The 17,036-nt window shown below is 31.5% G+C and overlaps 2 protein-coding genes across 4 annotated transcripts; both read right to left on the bottom strand.

Annotated features, from left to right (window-relative positions):
- Nucleotides 1-366: 366 nt before the first annotated feature.
- LOC11442030 (uncharacterized) lies at nt 367-6,011 on the bottom strand. Of its 3 annotated transcripts, XM_039827637.1 has the most exons (5): nt 5,847-6,010; nt 5,601-5,719; nt 3,924-4,646; nt 1,688-2,698; nt 367-1,657 (listed from the first exon to the last, which is right to left on the bottom strand). In XM_039827637.1, the coding sequence occupies exons 3-5, from the start codon at nt 4,644-4,646 to the stop codon at nt 605-607; spliced, it is 2,787 nt and encodes a 928-aa protein (XP_039683571.1). In that variant the 5' UTR covers nt 5,601-5,719; nt 5,847-6,010; the 3' UTR covers nt 367-604. The 3 variants fall into 3 exon arrangements, with proteins under 3 accessions (XP_039683571.1, XP_003625894.1, XP_024626361.1); XM_003625846.4 differs by having other exon boundaries at nt 367-2,698; nt 3,924-4,649; nt 5,847-6,011; XM_024770593.2 differs by having other exon boundaries at nt 367-2,698.
- Nucleotides 6,012-9,267: 3,256 nt separating this feature from the next.
- On the bottom strand, nt 9,268-15,099 carry LOC11442031 (potassium transporter 5). The gene is made up of 8 exons (XM_003625847.3): nt 14,889-15,099; nt 13,451-13,676; nt 12,655-12,906; nt 12,324-12,374; nt 11,817-12,077; nt 11,546-11,713; nt 11,080-11,334; nt 9,268-10,285 (listed from the first exon to the last, which is right to left on the bottom strand). Exons 1-8 carry the CDS (start codon nt 15,063-15,065, stop codon nt 9,354-9,356), a joined length of 2,322 nt encoding a protein of 773 aa, XP_003625895.1. The 5' UTR covers nt 15,066-15,099; the 3' UTR covers nt 9,268-9,353.
- Between the last annotated feature and the right edge of the window lie 1,937 nt (nt 15,100-17,036).

Consider the following 17,036-nt stretch of genomic DNA (forward strand, 5'->3'; position numbering starts at 1 on the left):
AACATTTTTCTAAGGACTAAAACAACTATTAAAATTAAATAACTCCTTCTGCTGTTTTTTTAAAGAAGTTGGAACATCAAAAAAAAAAAAAACATATTACAAAAAAAAGTCAGATGTGACATTCATGTGTGCTTCACCGTTTGCTCAATCAGCAACAATTAATAGCGAGGACCTATTTTGCCAACGGAAAAAAACGTTGGGATCAAAAATTTAATAAAATTTAAGTAGGGACTAATGTTGAAAACGCACCTAATAGGAATCTAAAACATAATTAACCCACTTTACTTCTACTATAATCAATTCAACCGAGAGCTATTTTTATCCAAGGATGTTTCATCTACTTTAAAAAAGCTAGCGGATTGTTTCTTTCAACATCAATTGGCGGGGATTACAGTCCTTGACAAACCGTTATAGTCTTACTCCTATTTATTTCATCTTAGAATTTTGTCAACAATGGTCCTTCGTCTTTAAATCAATAATCATATGAATCAAATCTTATGCTATTTTATTATTCTATCAGTCAAATACTGAAGAAAAAAAAGAGTAAATCAATATAGACTAATGGCTTTGGACTTCACGTATAGCAACTGTTTATGGATACTTTTTAAACAATGAAACTATATTCCTTGAAAACATTCTCCTCCTTTGCACTTGTCTCAGTCAAAGAATTCCCAATGCTATCATCACAAGTAGCACTGATAATTGTCTCGTTACTTGCACGTACACATTGGGACTTCGAATTCATGTCTGAAGATTCTGTGTTCTTCCTCTTCCTCTTTGAGTTGAGAAATCCGTACTCAAGAGCTTCCAATGCCTTTGTAGTTAACGGCCGGTTCCTTGTACTTTGACGGCGGTTAACAGTGATCGGTTGCTGCTCCTTATTTAAATCAGGAATCTCCTGTATCGCATTGAACTGGATTGTCTCAGATGAAGATGACAGTGTATGCGCACATAGGTCATCGTTTTGCTGTATTGCCTTAGAGGATTGTATTTCCATTTCAAGTGCTAAGTCAGGTGCAACTTGAGGAAAATTCAAGTCAAGTGCAGCTTGAGGAAAATTCAAGTCAATCAACATCCTGTTTTCAGAATTTTTTTCTGAAACTTCTCCAACCTGGTGATTCTCACTAACGCTGCCTTCATTGTTCACGTTCGGATTTCCTTTAGCCAGATAACTCGGGAAAGACAGAGTTTCTAAACTTACATTCAAATCCAAGCCCTCATATGCTTCATGTGGATTTGACGGTGAAAATGGCTCATTTAAATCAAAATTTCTGTCCATAGAAGTATTATCAGCACTAAGGCTAGACTCTCCGTTGTTACAAGCTCTCAACTGCTGCATTTCTGTGGTGCAGGGAAGATTTTTTGTGCAATCATCAGATGTCATCTTTTGAACCAATGGCTGCTCATTGATCTCCCTCGAATGCTCATCATCATGCAGATCAGAATGGCATTTTTTATTTTCTACTTCTACTTCAGTAGTGTTGAGGGTCTCTAGATTACGAGTATGACCTGATGAGTCTACGCAGACCCCCTTATCTGAAATTTCTTTAGGATGGATGTAGGAATTAGCATGTTCAACATGGAAAGAAGAATTAGCATGTCCAACCTTACCTTCAATAGGACTTGAAGCATTAGATTGCTCAATCTGATGTTCAACCTGATCTTCGACAGAACTAGCATGTTCAACCTGATCTTCAACAGAACTAGCATGTTCAACCTGATCTTCAACATGATGCGAAGAATTAGCATGTTCAACCCGATCTTCAACACGGCATGATGAATTAGCCTGTTCAACCTGATCTTCAACACGGCATGATGAATTAGCCTGTTCAACCCGATCTTCAACATGGTGGGAAGAATTAGCTTGTTCAACCGGATCTTCAATAGGTATTGAAGCATTAGCTTGCTCAATCTGATCTTCCAAGTCTTCAGATGTAGTTGTCTCAGAATCACTAGAACTGCAGCTTGAGATGGTAGACATATTCGCAAGTTGGAAAGGTAGGCTTTTCATCTGTCTCACTTTACGTTGATCTGTATCATGAACCATGCTGGTATCTACAATTGTAAATTTCACGAGATCCGGTTTGCAATTTGAATTGTGAGATTGAAACGAAGGACATTGATGTGTATTTGACACGCCATCTAGGGCTTGTTTGTTTTGCGTGTTTTCCTTATCTTCACTACTCTCAGTTGCCAGAATTTCAGTCTCAAGAAGCCTAGGGTCAGATGCCACTTTATTCAGTACATCACTTATAGAATCGAAGTATTGGCTACCTTTTGCCAGTTTCCTTCTTGAAAATTTCTTAACACCAGGCACAAGAAAAACCAAAGATTGTTTTGTTCCAGAAACAAAACTATCCTTTGGCTCTTCAGAACGCCAACCGTTTGCTAAAAGACGAGGCCAAACAGCTTCCCAGAAGAGATCACTGGATCGAGCTTTACTTAATCTAAAATTCCCCGTTAGAATCTTGATTATATCTGCAGATGCTAGAGAGGAGCAAGCTTTGCCGGCTGGTACTTCATGGCGAACAGAAAAGACGTGATTGGTCTTTGGTGGCTCAAGAGCAGTGCCTGTGAGGTCATGTTTCCCTTTGCCGATACCTACTGCAGCTATAAGGAAGTCGATGCCAACAGCATTCTTTAAAGCAAATACATATTCTTCAAATGGCATCTTTCCCTCCCCAAAATTTCTCGAAATCTGCAGTGTGTAATATTTACGTTAGTTCAGGAAAACTGTTTTTTGTGAGGAAATACATGGGTTTAGAAAAATACAAAATTACAAACGCAGCTTAGCAGCATGTTTGCAATGGCTATGTGAACTATGAACATGTTTAGAAGATAGCATCTATACTAATATTTAAGAAATGGTAATATTAGAAATAATGTGAAAAGGACAGTTAATTTGGTACGATAATATGTAAATAGGATAGATAAGGCTGTGTGATAATACGGTAACTTTTACCATGCTCGGGAAATGTTACTTTTTTTTTATTTTGAAAGAAGAAATGTTACTTATTTGAACAGTCTTGGTCAAAGCATCAAATTATTCAAATGCAGAGACCCAGGAAACAAGGAAAATCGCAAACTCTGCTACTTGGTTTCTTCTAAGAATGGGAAATGTCAGATTATCAGAAAATTGTCGATAAGAGCATCATCATACACATTTGTTGTTGTCATGTTTTTGTCTCTCTTCTTTTCCCTTGATTACCACATCTATTCTTAATGCAACATCAATGACTAATATAACAGCAAATAGTTGCTGAAATTTCTAATTTATAGTACTACTGATTGTCAATATGCATCATGATAGTCCACATATCAGCAAAGATGTTTCATAACAGTATGGTCCTGGTTATGTTGAAACGATATCTTTTATTTCAAGTTCAAATATTAGCATCACCTAAGGCCACTACATGCAAAACTACTTCACAGGATAGCTAGTAGCATGTCCGTGATAATTTTCCAGAAGGTAGTTGACAAGATCTTAAAAGACAATAATCATGATAGAAACATTGTGGCCAACATATGTGCACAAAAAAAAAAGGGCAACCCGGTGCACTAAAGCTCCCGCACAAATTGAATATTATACCAAGGATATACAACTAACAGAAATTGGTGAAAATATCATTTTCAGTTGTTTCTTAACATGTCGATGAAATCTAAAGCTTGCTGATGATTAATTAGTTAACCTCCAACAAAAATCATTGTTTAACAAATAGACCTTTTAAGCAAATATATAAGTCAAGAGCACCAACTAAAATGTTTAAATCCTGCTGGAACATTGCTTAACGAGGTATACATTTATATGGCAATTCCATTTCGTTGCAGCCGAACTCCGGATTACTAGGGCCCCCTTCCCCTAGGAACCGGAGGGTTAACAAAAAAATAAAAATAATGTCAAGCGTCTCAGATCAGAGATATACCTCAACCAAAGTAGCTTGAGAGTCCTGTGACACACGGGAAAATAATCTTGATAGCAATTCTTGTTGCCTCCAACCGGTGAATATTTTCTGGCCAAATATACATCGCTTAGTTTTCGCCTTCCGGCATCCTGACCATCGGGAATATCCTTTAGACTTAAAAAATTTACTGTAGTAGAAAAACAATATGTCTCCCATACTCTTAGTCCCAACAAATCTCTTCAAAAAAGTAAGGTTCTTCCCAAATGCATAGAGGCCAAGAAGAAAACTGTCATATTCAGTATCAGTCCAAGACTGATCATTCGGCAATTCAGGAAGAAGATACTTGCCACTCGACGAGTCAATATCTGTCTCACCATTTCTATAAGAGGATTTAAAATTTGAAAACCCTCCTCCATTTTTTCCTGCACAAAAAACATGGCCCTTTCGACTTGTGACAGATTCTAAAGGCCTATAACCGCAACTCCTTACGGATTCACAATGTGTCCACATAAGAGGAAGTGGTAATCCTACTAAAAATGATTCTGGCATATTGAGCTCGGTTTCGGAATCTCTTGTCTTTTTTGCAAGCTGAGAAAGATAAGGTGGTGTCACAAATGGAGGAAGTTCTGCCTGGTACTCGTCTCCAACACGAGGTACCACGTCCGGGTCATCTTCAATGCCAGAAACACCGGCAGGTTCCACTTCAGTGTCTTCGTTGTTGGCATCAAAACAACTCGGATTCATCTGCTAATAATGTACAATGGGTTGGAGAAATCATAACATAACAAGCTTTTCTAATTTAAAGCAGCAATATCATCATTCATTATTCTTGCACGGACACTTCTGATTGAAGTTATGTCACGTGTCCGACACGTGTCAGTGACACCAACACAACACAAACACATGTGATTACATTGAATTATGTCATTTTCTCAAATTATTATCAAAGTTCATGTTGTGTCCGTGTAAGACACGCATATGTCGGACACTGAACACGTCTTCAATCTGAAGTGTGGATACTACATAGCTTGCCCCTCATTGCAATTGCAAAGCATTAAGCACAACAATTTATTCAATCACAATAAGTGAATTGGTAACCAATTCAAATTCATAAACAAAACTAAAGGAAAATCTTGTATGTTAAATTAAAAATATTATTTTTTCAAAAAAATAATAATTAAATTCATATTTTACTCACATCAGAAAATTGATAAATATATTTATGCATTACTGCAGAAAATGTAATTCATACATATTTCCAATAAATAAAATAATTATTCCGTTGCTAGAATACAAAAAAAATGGATGTGAATCTTTACAGAGATAAAAGAGAACATTCTGATTTCTGAAAATCCAATCACGCAAAAAAGGCACTAGACATTCACAGCTAACGATAATTTCAAAAGTAAATCAAATTTCCACTTTATAGTGATTAAACACTAAAGAAAAAAACAATTAAAAAAATAAAAAATCGAATTAGAAAACGAAATACGAAGTAACTTCACAGTGAGTGATAAAAAAAAACAAACTTTGATATATAATTATACTAACAAAGTGAAGTAATGACAGAAGCAATAACAATGGGGTTTATTACGAAAATTGAGAGGAAAACCCCAAACTTTGATAATAAATAATTAAGACAAGTAGAAAAAACATGCAGAAAGTAGTAATGATTAGAGAAAAGACATGTAATGTAACCTTGATAGAGTTGAAGAATTCCCACGTGTGAAAATCGACCTGGGAAAATGGGTAGAATCAACAAACAAACCTCAATTGTCAACGTGTTTATTTCTATGCTGCGGTGCTGTTAAGAACAACTGAAAATTATAATAACACAGACATTAATTAAATTAATTAAACAAAGAAAATGATTTATACTATACTAATATAAATATAAAAGTGTAGTAGAGAGAAGAGGAACATAGTATAGATTAAGATTATTACTAGTAACTACTCGTGTTATCGTAAACATAGCTAAACTTTCATGACAGCAAAGTTGTGTTTCACCGAAGAGAGAGAGAGAGAGAGGACCAAGAAAGAAAACTAGCGATCAAAAGAATAAAGAAAGGAAATTCTCCGACGTTGAAACTTGAATCTAAGCTAACTTTTATATTCATTCATTGGCTAAATAAATAAATAACTCCTCACTTCTATGTAAACATAAAATAAAAACAATGCTTCTTTTAAAAATAAAAATAAAAAATAAAATAATGCTACATCATATCTCTTCCCTATTATAAACAAATAATTTGTTTTCAATTCGTAATATAAATTATGTATTTAGACTATAATATAAATCAAATACATAATTTATTCAATAAATCTAAAAAAAATGAATATTTGTTTTCTACACCGATCGAAGAGAGTAAAATTGTATTTATTGGCCTAAATTGTGATTCATTTAAGGATTAGACGTCTTCTAAAATATTCTTTATAATGAGTAATTTATTTGTTAAAAAAAAATCTCAAATAAATACACAAATACTTAAAGGTTATTTTTTTTTATAACTTTTGTCAAAGATACTATTAATTTTAAAAAAAAAATAATCATTTTTAAGAGTATTATATATTTTTGTTAAAACTTTAAAAAAGTAAAAAAAAAAAAAAAAAAAAAACTTCAATCGAGAAGCAGATATAATTTATGAATAGTTTTTCAAAAAGAGATATTTTATAGAAAAGTGAAAACAAAATAGAAATATTTTAGCATAAAGATATCCTAAAAGAATTAATATTCAAAAAAATGATTTTTTTTTTTGTCAGTTTCTGCGGAGTTCTGATGGAATCTGGTGCATTAGTGCTGGTATGATCGCACCTAAAAATGGTTTTTATTATGATGAAAAAACACAAAATGGTTTCTATTTTTTATAAAATCTTTAATTTTTTTTTAAGGGATATAAAATCTTTAAATTATTAAATATTAAAATCATTTTTTTATAATTTGTAAGAGACTCTAAAAAGAACAGGTCAATAAAAATATGATTAATTTTATTTATCGTTTTTTAATAAATGTCAAAGGATCGAATGGATATTTTTTAGAGAGAGTCATTTATTGTGAGATGGGGAACTACCATTTATACATGCTGCAGATATCTTTTATTTTTTCTTAATGATGCAAAGATCTTTTTATTTAGGAGTGCTGAGATCTTTCATAAAAGCTATTGGATTGTATTATCTATTAATTGTATGACATCTTATTGGTTTTATTTTTTATCATTTCTTGATATATTGATTTTTATAACACCGTGAAAAAAATATCCTTAGTAAAATATACTAGAGTATTTGTGATTAATTTAATTATGAAATAAAAAAGGCTACAGTATTTAAATTCATCTTACGTGAGACAAGACAGCACATCAAGACATTGTTTTAATTTGTATTAATTGTGTTTGCGGTCAAAAAAGGAATGGTATTAATTGATTTTTTTAGAGAGATTGTATTAATAAGTTTTTTTTTTAAAGGAGGAATTGTAATTAGTTATTAACTAATTAAAACAGTCCATATTTGATTTTTTAAGAATTTTCAACCAATCGTGGTCTTTTTCTTTTGAGAAATAATATTTGTACAATCATTTTGTGATAACTTTTGTACAACTTTCTCTCTCATACTCACATGATGGTTTTTTCATCTCTCTTTCTTTTTCTCTCTCCATTGTTTTTGACCAATAAGAAGAAAGAAAAAGAAGATTGTCACTAAAGTTGTCGTGGAATAGATGTATAAATATCATTGCTCTTTTTTTTTTCTTTTTTTGGCTATAAACTATCGTCGTTAGTCTTATCATCTCTAATAAAATAATATTAGAAAATAAAAAGAAGGTTTGGTCGTTTAGTTGGATCTATGAGATCCCTGTACACGTCCTCATACTGTTTGTTTTTAGAGAGAGAAACGGGTGGGAAGGGAAAAATCGATTAGGGGTAAGGTAGTAAATTGAGTAGTGTAGGACTGTACTGTTTGCCTTAACATTAACAATAGCAAATCATCATTTTTGTTTGGATTATGGTTGAGCTGGCAGTGTCCCTGAGCAAATAGGGTACAGTTACCGATTCCAACGGAGACGTGACAAACTTGCAAGCAAGCAGCAATGGTTGTCCTTTTTTTTATCCCTTAGTTTTTATTTTATTTTATAATCAGGAATTTGATAGAAAAGTAAATAAAATCTAACAAGTAATTACTTGCAAAAGCTATGATTTCATATAGTTTTAAACTTGCAAAATTACATTTATTACTTTTATTTTGAAAAATTATGTAGGTTTAAAATGAGGTGATAAAATATGACTACATGTCTCATGATCATAGTTCAGTTTGCATGGTTGGTTCAAACCACACGCACCTCATTTGTTCATCTTAAAAGGTAAATTATAGCCACTAACATACTTGATACTTGAAAAAAAAAAATACATGAGTACCCATGAGCAATGAAATTGCAAGAGATTTCTTCTAGTTTAACCATAGATTTTTTGTTCGAATCGGTGTTAAGAATGCAACAATTTTAAATCATTTAAGAAAGTTCAACCATCAATTATGGTTTCCAACCCAATTGAAGTTGTGCAAATATGATACTCAAGAACAACAACAAGCAAGTCTCATCTCACCAAATGAGATAGTTATATGGATCATATCAAGTCATAATATTTTATCATAAACCATATATTCTTTATAGTTTTTCTAAATTTTCGTCTCTATTAAAATATAACTATCCTTCTTCTGATTTATTATCTTTACTAAAAAATATGTCTTTTCTCTATATGCCCAAACTACATAAATCTATTTTCACCATCTTTTCTACTATAAACCAAAAAAAAAATATATGACTTTTATAGTGTAGTACTATAGTATCTATGAGAGGTGCCAGTATAAGATAAAATTGTGGTAAATTAAATCTCTCAGTAGTAAAAACGAATGAAAAATATGAGATGTAAGGTTAAAGTCGATTTTCGTATGAAAAATACTTTTGCTCTAAATGTATCTTCTTTAGTTTTTAAACGGCTTAAATGTATTTTGTTAACTTATTAAAGTCAAATAAACTACATAGACACGCACTTAACAGTTCCTTAAAGTCAAATTAACTACCTTATGACATGCTAATGAGTCAATATTTATTCAATTCAAGTCAACTAAGCTTTGTTCCCACAGTAAATTATAGAATAGACAACAATCAAAATGCCGCAATTTATTCTAGAATGATAGTAGTATTGATTTTTCCATATTCTTCTTCATTCTAAAATTTATGTATTGGCCATAAAAGTAGCTGTTTCATTCATTCAAACAGCTAATTTAAGACCATTCTATCCTTTATATCTATATGGAAAAATGGTTTTATACTTGGAAGTATACATCTAAAAAATAAAGCTTTTGTAGTGTATGAACGTTTAAATTTTAGACAAAATACACCATGGGACGGTTTTTTATTTGTCCCTTTCTTCCAATGTTATCTGTACACAATTTTATTTAAACTTATAGCTCATAAGTCATTCCCACTTTAACCATACGTTTATGAGGAATATCAAATAATTTTTCACTCTGCCTCAAATTTTTCTTCAAGAAATGGTAAGCATAATCAATCAAAATTCTCTTTCCAATGTCAGCTCCTTTACCAGCAATCACCTCATTTTCACCAATCAAGTGAACAACACCAGCCCTTGATGCTTTTTCAACTGCCTCAATCTCTTTTTCAATTTCCTCTTGTACTCTTTCTTCATCAATAACTTCTTGTGCTTCATCAACATTCAAGTTTTCATCATTTTTACCATCTTGTATTACTTTTTGAGACCAATAGTATTCCTTAACAATAAATTCCTTCAACCTCTCAACCATTATTTTCTCAAAAGGCTCTTGCTCATTGCGCGTATCGGTGTATCCGTATCGAACAACACATCGAAATACATTGAGTTCTTTAGGTTGTACTCGGCGAAAAAGGAACCTTTCTTCCACTGGGACTTTACTAATAGGCAAGGATTTGATTGAAACGAAAACAAGGACAGAGTGTAGTGCAGGCACATTTGCAACATAATGTTTGAAAATTGGTGGAATGCCTTGAACAAGCTCAGAATAAAACATTGCAAGGCCGGGCAATCGACATAAACTTGTGTCACAAACAACCTCTCTGAGCTTCTCAGGTGAAATCTTGTGATCAAGTTCGTAATAGTATTTTTTTCGGTACACGTTATTCCATACATACATGACGAACATTAGAATCGCCGCAAATGCAAGAGGAAGATAACCTCCTTGGTCAAATTTGTATAAAACTGAACTTAAATAAAGAAGCTCCACTGAACCAATGACGAGAACATAGCTAATGATCAAAAGTATGTGAGTCTTCCATATCATGATCATGATTAGTATGAGAAATGCGGATGTTAGTGTCATCACAAATACCACTGCTATCCCTGCATTGCACAAATGTATCCATTAAGAATTAGAATTTCCTTGCTCAAAATATTTTACTCTTAAAGTTGGCTTTGTTAATGTTAATATACTATAAAGTGAGAGACTTGTGTAAAACAAGAAAATTTAAGGGCATGTTTTAGGGTCGTCCTTGAGATTGAGGACCATGTGCAAAGTATGAACATGCTACCCTATCTTTTTTATAAATCACACTTGCGCACTCATGCACGCACGCGTTTGCACGCGCACACACATACATAATATTTTTTAGCCTCAACAAGTAGATCGCAAAAACTTGGTGCCCTTGAAAATATGCTGCCCTACAACCTAAACATGATGTTTGCTATCGGAGAAAGTTCATTCATTTTCAGTTTTCACATTCAATTACAAAATTATGACCTTGATTTTACTACACCGTTTTTGTTTTCAAAGATTTTCAAAGTAAAAATTAACGGCACTTTCTGTTTGCATTGAATTATTTGTGCTTATGTGTTGACTTAAGCACTTGTTAGATTGTATGGAAGAGCTTATGGAAACAGCTTATGACAAATTCATGAGATGTGTTCATCTTATTTGCATAAGTTCTCTAAGATAGATTATGAAAATAAATTATAGCTTATGAAAACGGTTTGACTTTATTTTATCTTCTCTAAAGAAACATCTTATACATAACCAGTTATATGATAAGTGCTTATGCTAGGTGGCAATTTTATAATTAAAAGTTAAAACTAAAATAAAATAAAAAATATGTTTTCTCAAATCAAATAGATTAAGTGCTGGTAAGAAAAAGAGTTACCATAAGCATTGCCAATTTTTGCTGTGGTTTTGAAACCAACAGTGATGGCAATACAAGCAATCATGAGGATGTAATTAACTTCTGGGATATAAACCTGTCCTTCATACTTGGCTGATGTATGTACAATTTGCACACGAGGAAAACATCCCAATGATAAGGATTGTTGGATTATAGAGAAAGTCCCTGATATCATGGCTTGAGAAGCAATAATTGCTGCCAGAACAGCAATCACAAACATTGGCCAATATAGAGAGTCTGCAATAATACATGAAACCTCCATTAGTTTGGCTATTTTAAAATGACTTGTTTATGTGCTTATATTACTCTTTAGTCCTTGTAACATGCATGATTTTCAGTTTTAATCCTTTTAATACTTATTTGTTCATTTTCAGTCCCTACAAAATGAGAAAAGTTGTTTTTGACCTTATCGTACAACTTTTTGTTGATGATTTAAACTAGGAATTACCTGGTATAGACTTATAGAATGTCTCACCGACAAGATCATTGTTTTTGCGAAGAAAAGATGCTTGTCCAGCATAAGCCAAAATGAGAGCAGGGTAAGTCACAGAACACATACTTATCTGTATAGACCGAACCGTAAAGTGTCCAACATCAGCAAATAGTGCTTCAGTTCCTGCACAAAGAAACAAACAAAATCAAATCAAATTTATATTCTACAGTTATTTGTATAATTGAATATATATGTAAAGTTAAAACCAAATGATATGATTATGAACCTGTTATAGACAACACAACACCACCAAGAGAAATCCAAGCATCTTTTTTATTCCTGATGAAATAATCTACTATGTATTTTGGATTTATTGCTTTTATAACTGATGCATCATGCGTGATGAAATTGTAGATGCCAATACCTCCAATGAATGTGAACCATATACAAATAATGGGAGCAAAACTGTAACCCACTTTGTCAGTTCCAAACCTCTGAACCATGAAAAGGCCAATCAAGATAGCAACTGATATCAAAACAATTTGATCTGCATGTGCACAACCAACACAAATAAATTGCATCAGTTAATAAGTACTGTCTTAATTCATAATCATTATCGAAAGACCTAAATGTGGTAATTTTTAGTAAATTATACTAATTTTACCATTGAAATCAACACAATTAATCATTTTCTTAATAATCGTGTATAAACCTTAAACGACTATTATTTAGAGACGGAGAGAGTAGTAAAATTTAAATTTGTTAAAATGTCTGCCCCTGCAGGGTACCTTACCGTCAGTTATTTGACTATCAGCTTGCTTGATCCCTCCAACAGCTGATAAAACTGCAATAAATTGAAACTTTAGTTAGCATAATTGCTTTTGTGACGCCAACATTTCATATAATATATGTACACCTCATATTTTATAATATTTATTCAACACTTTGTTTTATCTCTATCTCTCTTACTGAGACATTTATCGCATCATTCTCTTTATTACTTTCTCTCTCATCTCAAGGTGTATATACCCATTAGAGGTGTCCACCAAATTGTGGTTTTTTGTTTGTAAATTAATAAAAGATATTACTAAGGCGAGTGGCATAAACAAAAGCAAATAACTAACCAGAGATGCAAGGGGTGAGAACACCATCACCAATGACCATGGAAGTGCCAAGCATAGTAGCAAATAAGAGGAAGAGCTTGATGAAGTGACTGTTCTCAAGTATAGATTTAACCTTTGATGCTCTTTTCTCACGGCGGTTGTTTGGCAATTGCAGCTGATAATTGGACACATCTGCGTCCTCTAGTTGTTGATTCGGAATAAGTCCCACTCTAGCGTAACGGCATATTAGAGAGTACAAAGCAAAAGTTCCACCTAACAAATTATGTTCAAACTACATCTTAGTGTCGACAAGTATGGTTAATAAAGATTAAACTTTTTGACTTTATTTTCAACTGAAAAATATATTAAACGAAATTGATTACACTAAATTATTAATTAAATGATTTTTTTTCTTCTAAAACATCAAGAAAATTACATTTAAATCAAAATTCCGTAATAATATTTCTAAGATATTGTTATGAACTTAAAAAAAAGCTTATCTAAAATTTCGCTTTAGACTTCCTGATAAATTTCAAACAAATCTTAAATGGTCAAAATGCTCATAAACATTATTATGAAATTAAAACTAATAAAAATATGGAAGTATTCTGTCAACTTAGCTCAGTTGGTCGAAATATTGTATATATAAGGACTAGGGTTCGAACTTCAGACATTCACTTCTCCGCATTTAAAATATGTGAGTTCTGACCACTAAATTTTATTTTTTTTTGAAAGAATCTAACCACTAAACTATTTGACAAAGAAAATAAAAAATAAAAAATTGAAGTGTGTATAAACTATATAGTAGGGTACTAACCATCCCCATTATCGGTGGCCCTTAGGACGAAGAAGACATACTTGAGAAGAGGGATGAGAGTGAGAGTGTAAAAGATTAAGGAAAGAACTCCCAAGATATCATCATTGTGCTTTATGCCATCAGTGAAGGTGCTCGAGAACACATACAATGGGGACGTTCCGATGTCTCCGTACACTATTCCGATACTTTGAAACGCCAGTTGAAGTATTATTGCCGTTGATGGTCCCTACAATATAACATTACGTCGTATAATTATTAAAAAAAAATCAAAAAATCAATTTAATAATTATTAATAACAAGTTTAATACTATTACTACTTATTTATTTATTTATTTAATTTATGAATTTATATACTTTTTTCCATAATAAATTTATGTATTTTTTCGTTTTTTCTTAAGATAGATGTGATGAGAAACAATCTTTGAAACTCACATACACAAGTAAAGGGGAGGAGTTTGAACCTCGGCCATGACATTCGATTAATAATTTTGACATTTTTGTCGATTGAGTTAGGGTTCATGAACTATACTTTGATAGTTTTGTTAATGAAAATACTAATATTTTACAAAATCTAACCCACTAATTCTTTCAAAAAAAATAATCTAACACACTAATGGTTAATCCCTAAACACTAATATTTTACAAAATATAACCCACTAATCATTAATTCCTATGAAGCACTAACACCTTTAGGGCGTGTCATGATGTCCGACACATGCATGAAACTAAGACCAATGTTCTAAATTTTTTTTTTTTTTTACTTAGACACTCCTAGACTGGTGTTTGATCCCTATATAACACTCATACGATCCGTGTTGGATAATTTAGACAAATGTCTAAAACATTTTTCTCTCTCTTGGTTCCACACACCGTAGATACAAGAATTAGATATATGTTGAGAAAAGTTAATCAATTAGGAGGTTATAAAAATCAAAGTTAATTACAACGTTCTTAACTTTTTTTTATAATACATCATTCAGTCACTATTATAAGCAAAAAACAATTTTTTGATTCATTGAATAAATGATGTATCAAGTCGTTATTGTAGACCAAATACATCATTTATTCAATGAATATAAAAAGTTTGTTTTCGATTATAATAGTGACCGAGTGATGTAGATAAATAAATAAAGGTCATATACTATGATATTTTATTTTAGAATATTTTTTGATGAAATAAATTGTTCATACTAGATATTTATATATGTATTTTGATTTTTATTTTAGATCGTCTATAAATAAATTATATATGTGTAGCAGCGTTAGTGGCCTATATTTTTTACCTCTGTATATTATACGTATGTATGTGATGATGAATTAATCTATATGAGTGATTAGTACTGTACAAGTTAGTACTACTATGTTTTCTTCAAAATAAAAATAAAAAATAAAAAGTTAGTACGTACTACTAAGTTAACAAATTATAATTAGCACCTACTTTAGAGTAACGGGCATGGGAGATGGTGCGAGATTCCATTTCAAGAGAATCGTTTCTTCGATACTTTTGCAACGAAAGCTGTTTCTTCTCTTGGATTGGTACTCTAGGATGATCAGAAACATGATTTTGTTGTATGCTCTCCATGTTCACAACTACTGCTTCTTCTTCTAATGCCATTTTTAATTGAGATTTGAGAAGAGAGTATCTCGGTATAGTTCAGTGGAGGACAAGTTCATATCATATGCGCATGAAGGGTTGTTTAAATAGAGAAAACTAGAAAAGAGAGCATCCATGATGTTTGGAAGAAGGTGCAAAAGTCAGGATCAATAACGTGTTCTGTTTTATCAGATGATAAACACATGCATTATTTCCCACTTGCACTATTCAACGGTAAAAGTTACAAGTGATACGTTGGTTGGCAACGGCCGCCATTTTTTAGTTATTATTTTTTTTTTTAAAAAAAAAAAAAAGACATCATTCAACATCGTTAAAAATGTAAATGATGAATTACTCATATCAAGCTAATAGTATACAGTGGTAAAGTGCTTACAAATAATGTTTGGGATTCAAACGCCAGATCGTGTATATATTATACAATATCCCTCTCGATTGAGATAAGTTGAACGATTTTTCCTTCCTTTTCTAAAAGTCATAATATAAGATGTGAAAAACATACACAGAAAAACAAAAAAGAAAAAAAATAATAACACTAATATTTAGACACCTCAAATTTCTCAATGTCTTGTTTTCTACCTCTCCATTTCTATCATATCATTAATCTATTATATATAAATCTTTCTATTTTTCGCTTCACTTAGTGTTATGGAGATGTCTGAGTGTATACAAAACATTTTCAAAAATAACACTAATATGAGTACATTGTTGGTAGGTTGTATATATGTATCATTTATGATTGTCTATGTATCTTTTATGAGTTTAATTGCGGTAGGTTGACGGTCCAAAATAGTTTTGCAGACACAACCAATTCAAAACATTCTGAATTGTCACGTTTGGTCCACATAAATTAAAATCATTAATTGATGTGACAATTCAGAATGTTTTGATTGGTTGTGTGTGCAAAACTGTTTTGGACCGTCAACCCACCACTATTAAACTCATTTTTATATGAATAAAGATCAACTAAAATAATATATATATATATATATATATATGTATGTGTGTGTGAGAGAGATATTTTTTATTATTTATTTTTGAAAGACAAATGTTAGTAAATTGTTAGATTAACATTTACTCTCTTGTATGGGTTTGAACACATGACCTCCAACTCATTAACCCTTAGTTCAAACCAGTTGAGTTACTCAACCCCATAATATATATGTGATATTGATTGGATCTTTATATTATTATTAAAAAAAAAAAATAAGACTTTTATAAACAAAAACTATAATAATAGAAACATTAATTTCTTTGTACCAAAAAAAAAAATTATTTTATAAAAGAGTAGTATTATTTGAACAACCATTTGGTTGACAACTTTTGGAACAACCATAATTTACAAAGAAAAAATAGGTATTTGCACGAAAACCAAAGCAATAGAGAGATAAAGTAAAAAGTAATGTGAGTATGAGAGAGAAAGTTGTCACAAAAGTTGTCGCAAAATAGATGTTCAAATATCATTTCTCTTTATAAAAAGAGAGATTTTCTACTCTTTTTTATATGTTTTTAATTTCAAGTAACTTTATGACATTAAGGCTATGTTTGGATGGTGAGAGGAAAGAAAGTAAAAGGAAAGAATGATTAAGGAATGAAAGTGAATAGAAAGTGAAAGGAAAGTATGATGATTTTTGGGTTGTTTGGAATAAGTGAAAAAGTGAAAGGAAAAAAAGATGTATATTAATATAATAAATTGATATTTACATATTAATAAATAAAAATTGATATGTTAAAGTATACATAAGAATAGATATTTCAGTTAAACAAAATTAACAATTTTCCAACTTTAATTACAAAGTTTTTAATAAAGAATAAAATTTTTAAAACTCAATTTTGTATCAATAACTATAAAATTTGATAACTACGGTTAAAACATTTATTAATATTGTTGTATTTTTTAATTTTAAAACATGGATATGTTTGAGTGAAAAAAACATAGATATGTTGTCATGTAATACCTTTGATAGAAGAGGC

The sequence above is a fragment of the Medicago truncatula genome, chromosome 7, assembly GCF_003473485.1.
Source record: "Medicago truncatula cultivar Jemalong A17 chromosome 7, MtrunA17r5.0-ANR, whole genome shotgun sequence".
NCBI classification, from domain to species: Eukaryota; Viridiplantae; Streptophyta; class Magnoliopsida; order Fabales; family Fabaceae; genus Medicago; species Medicago truncatula.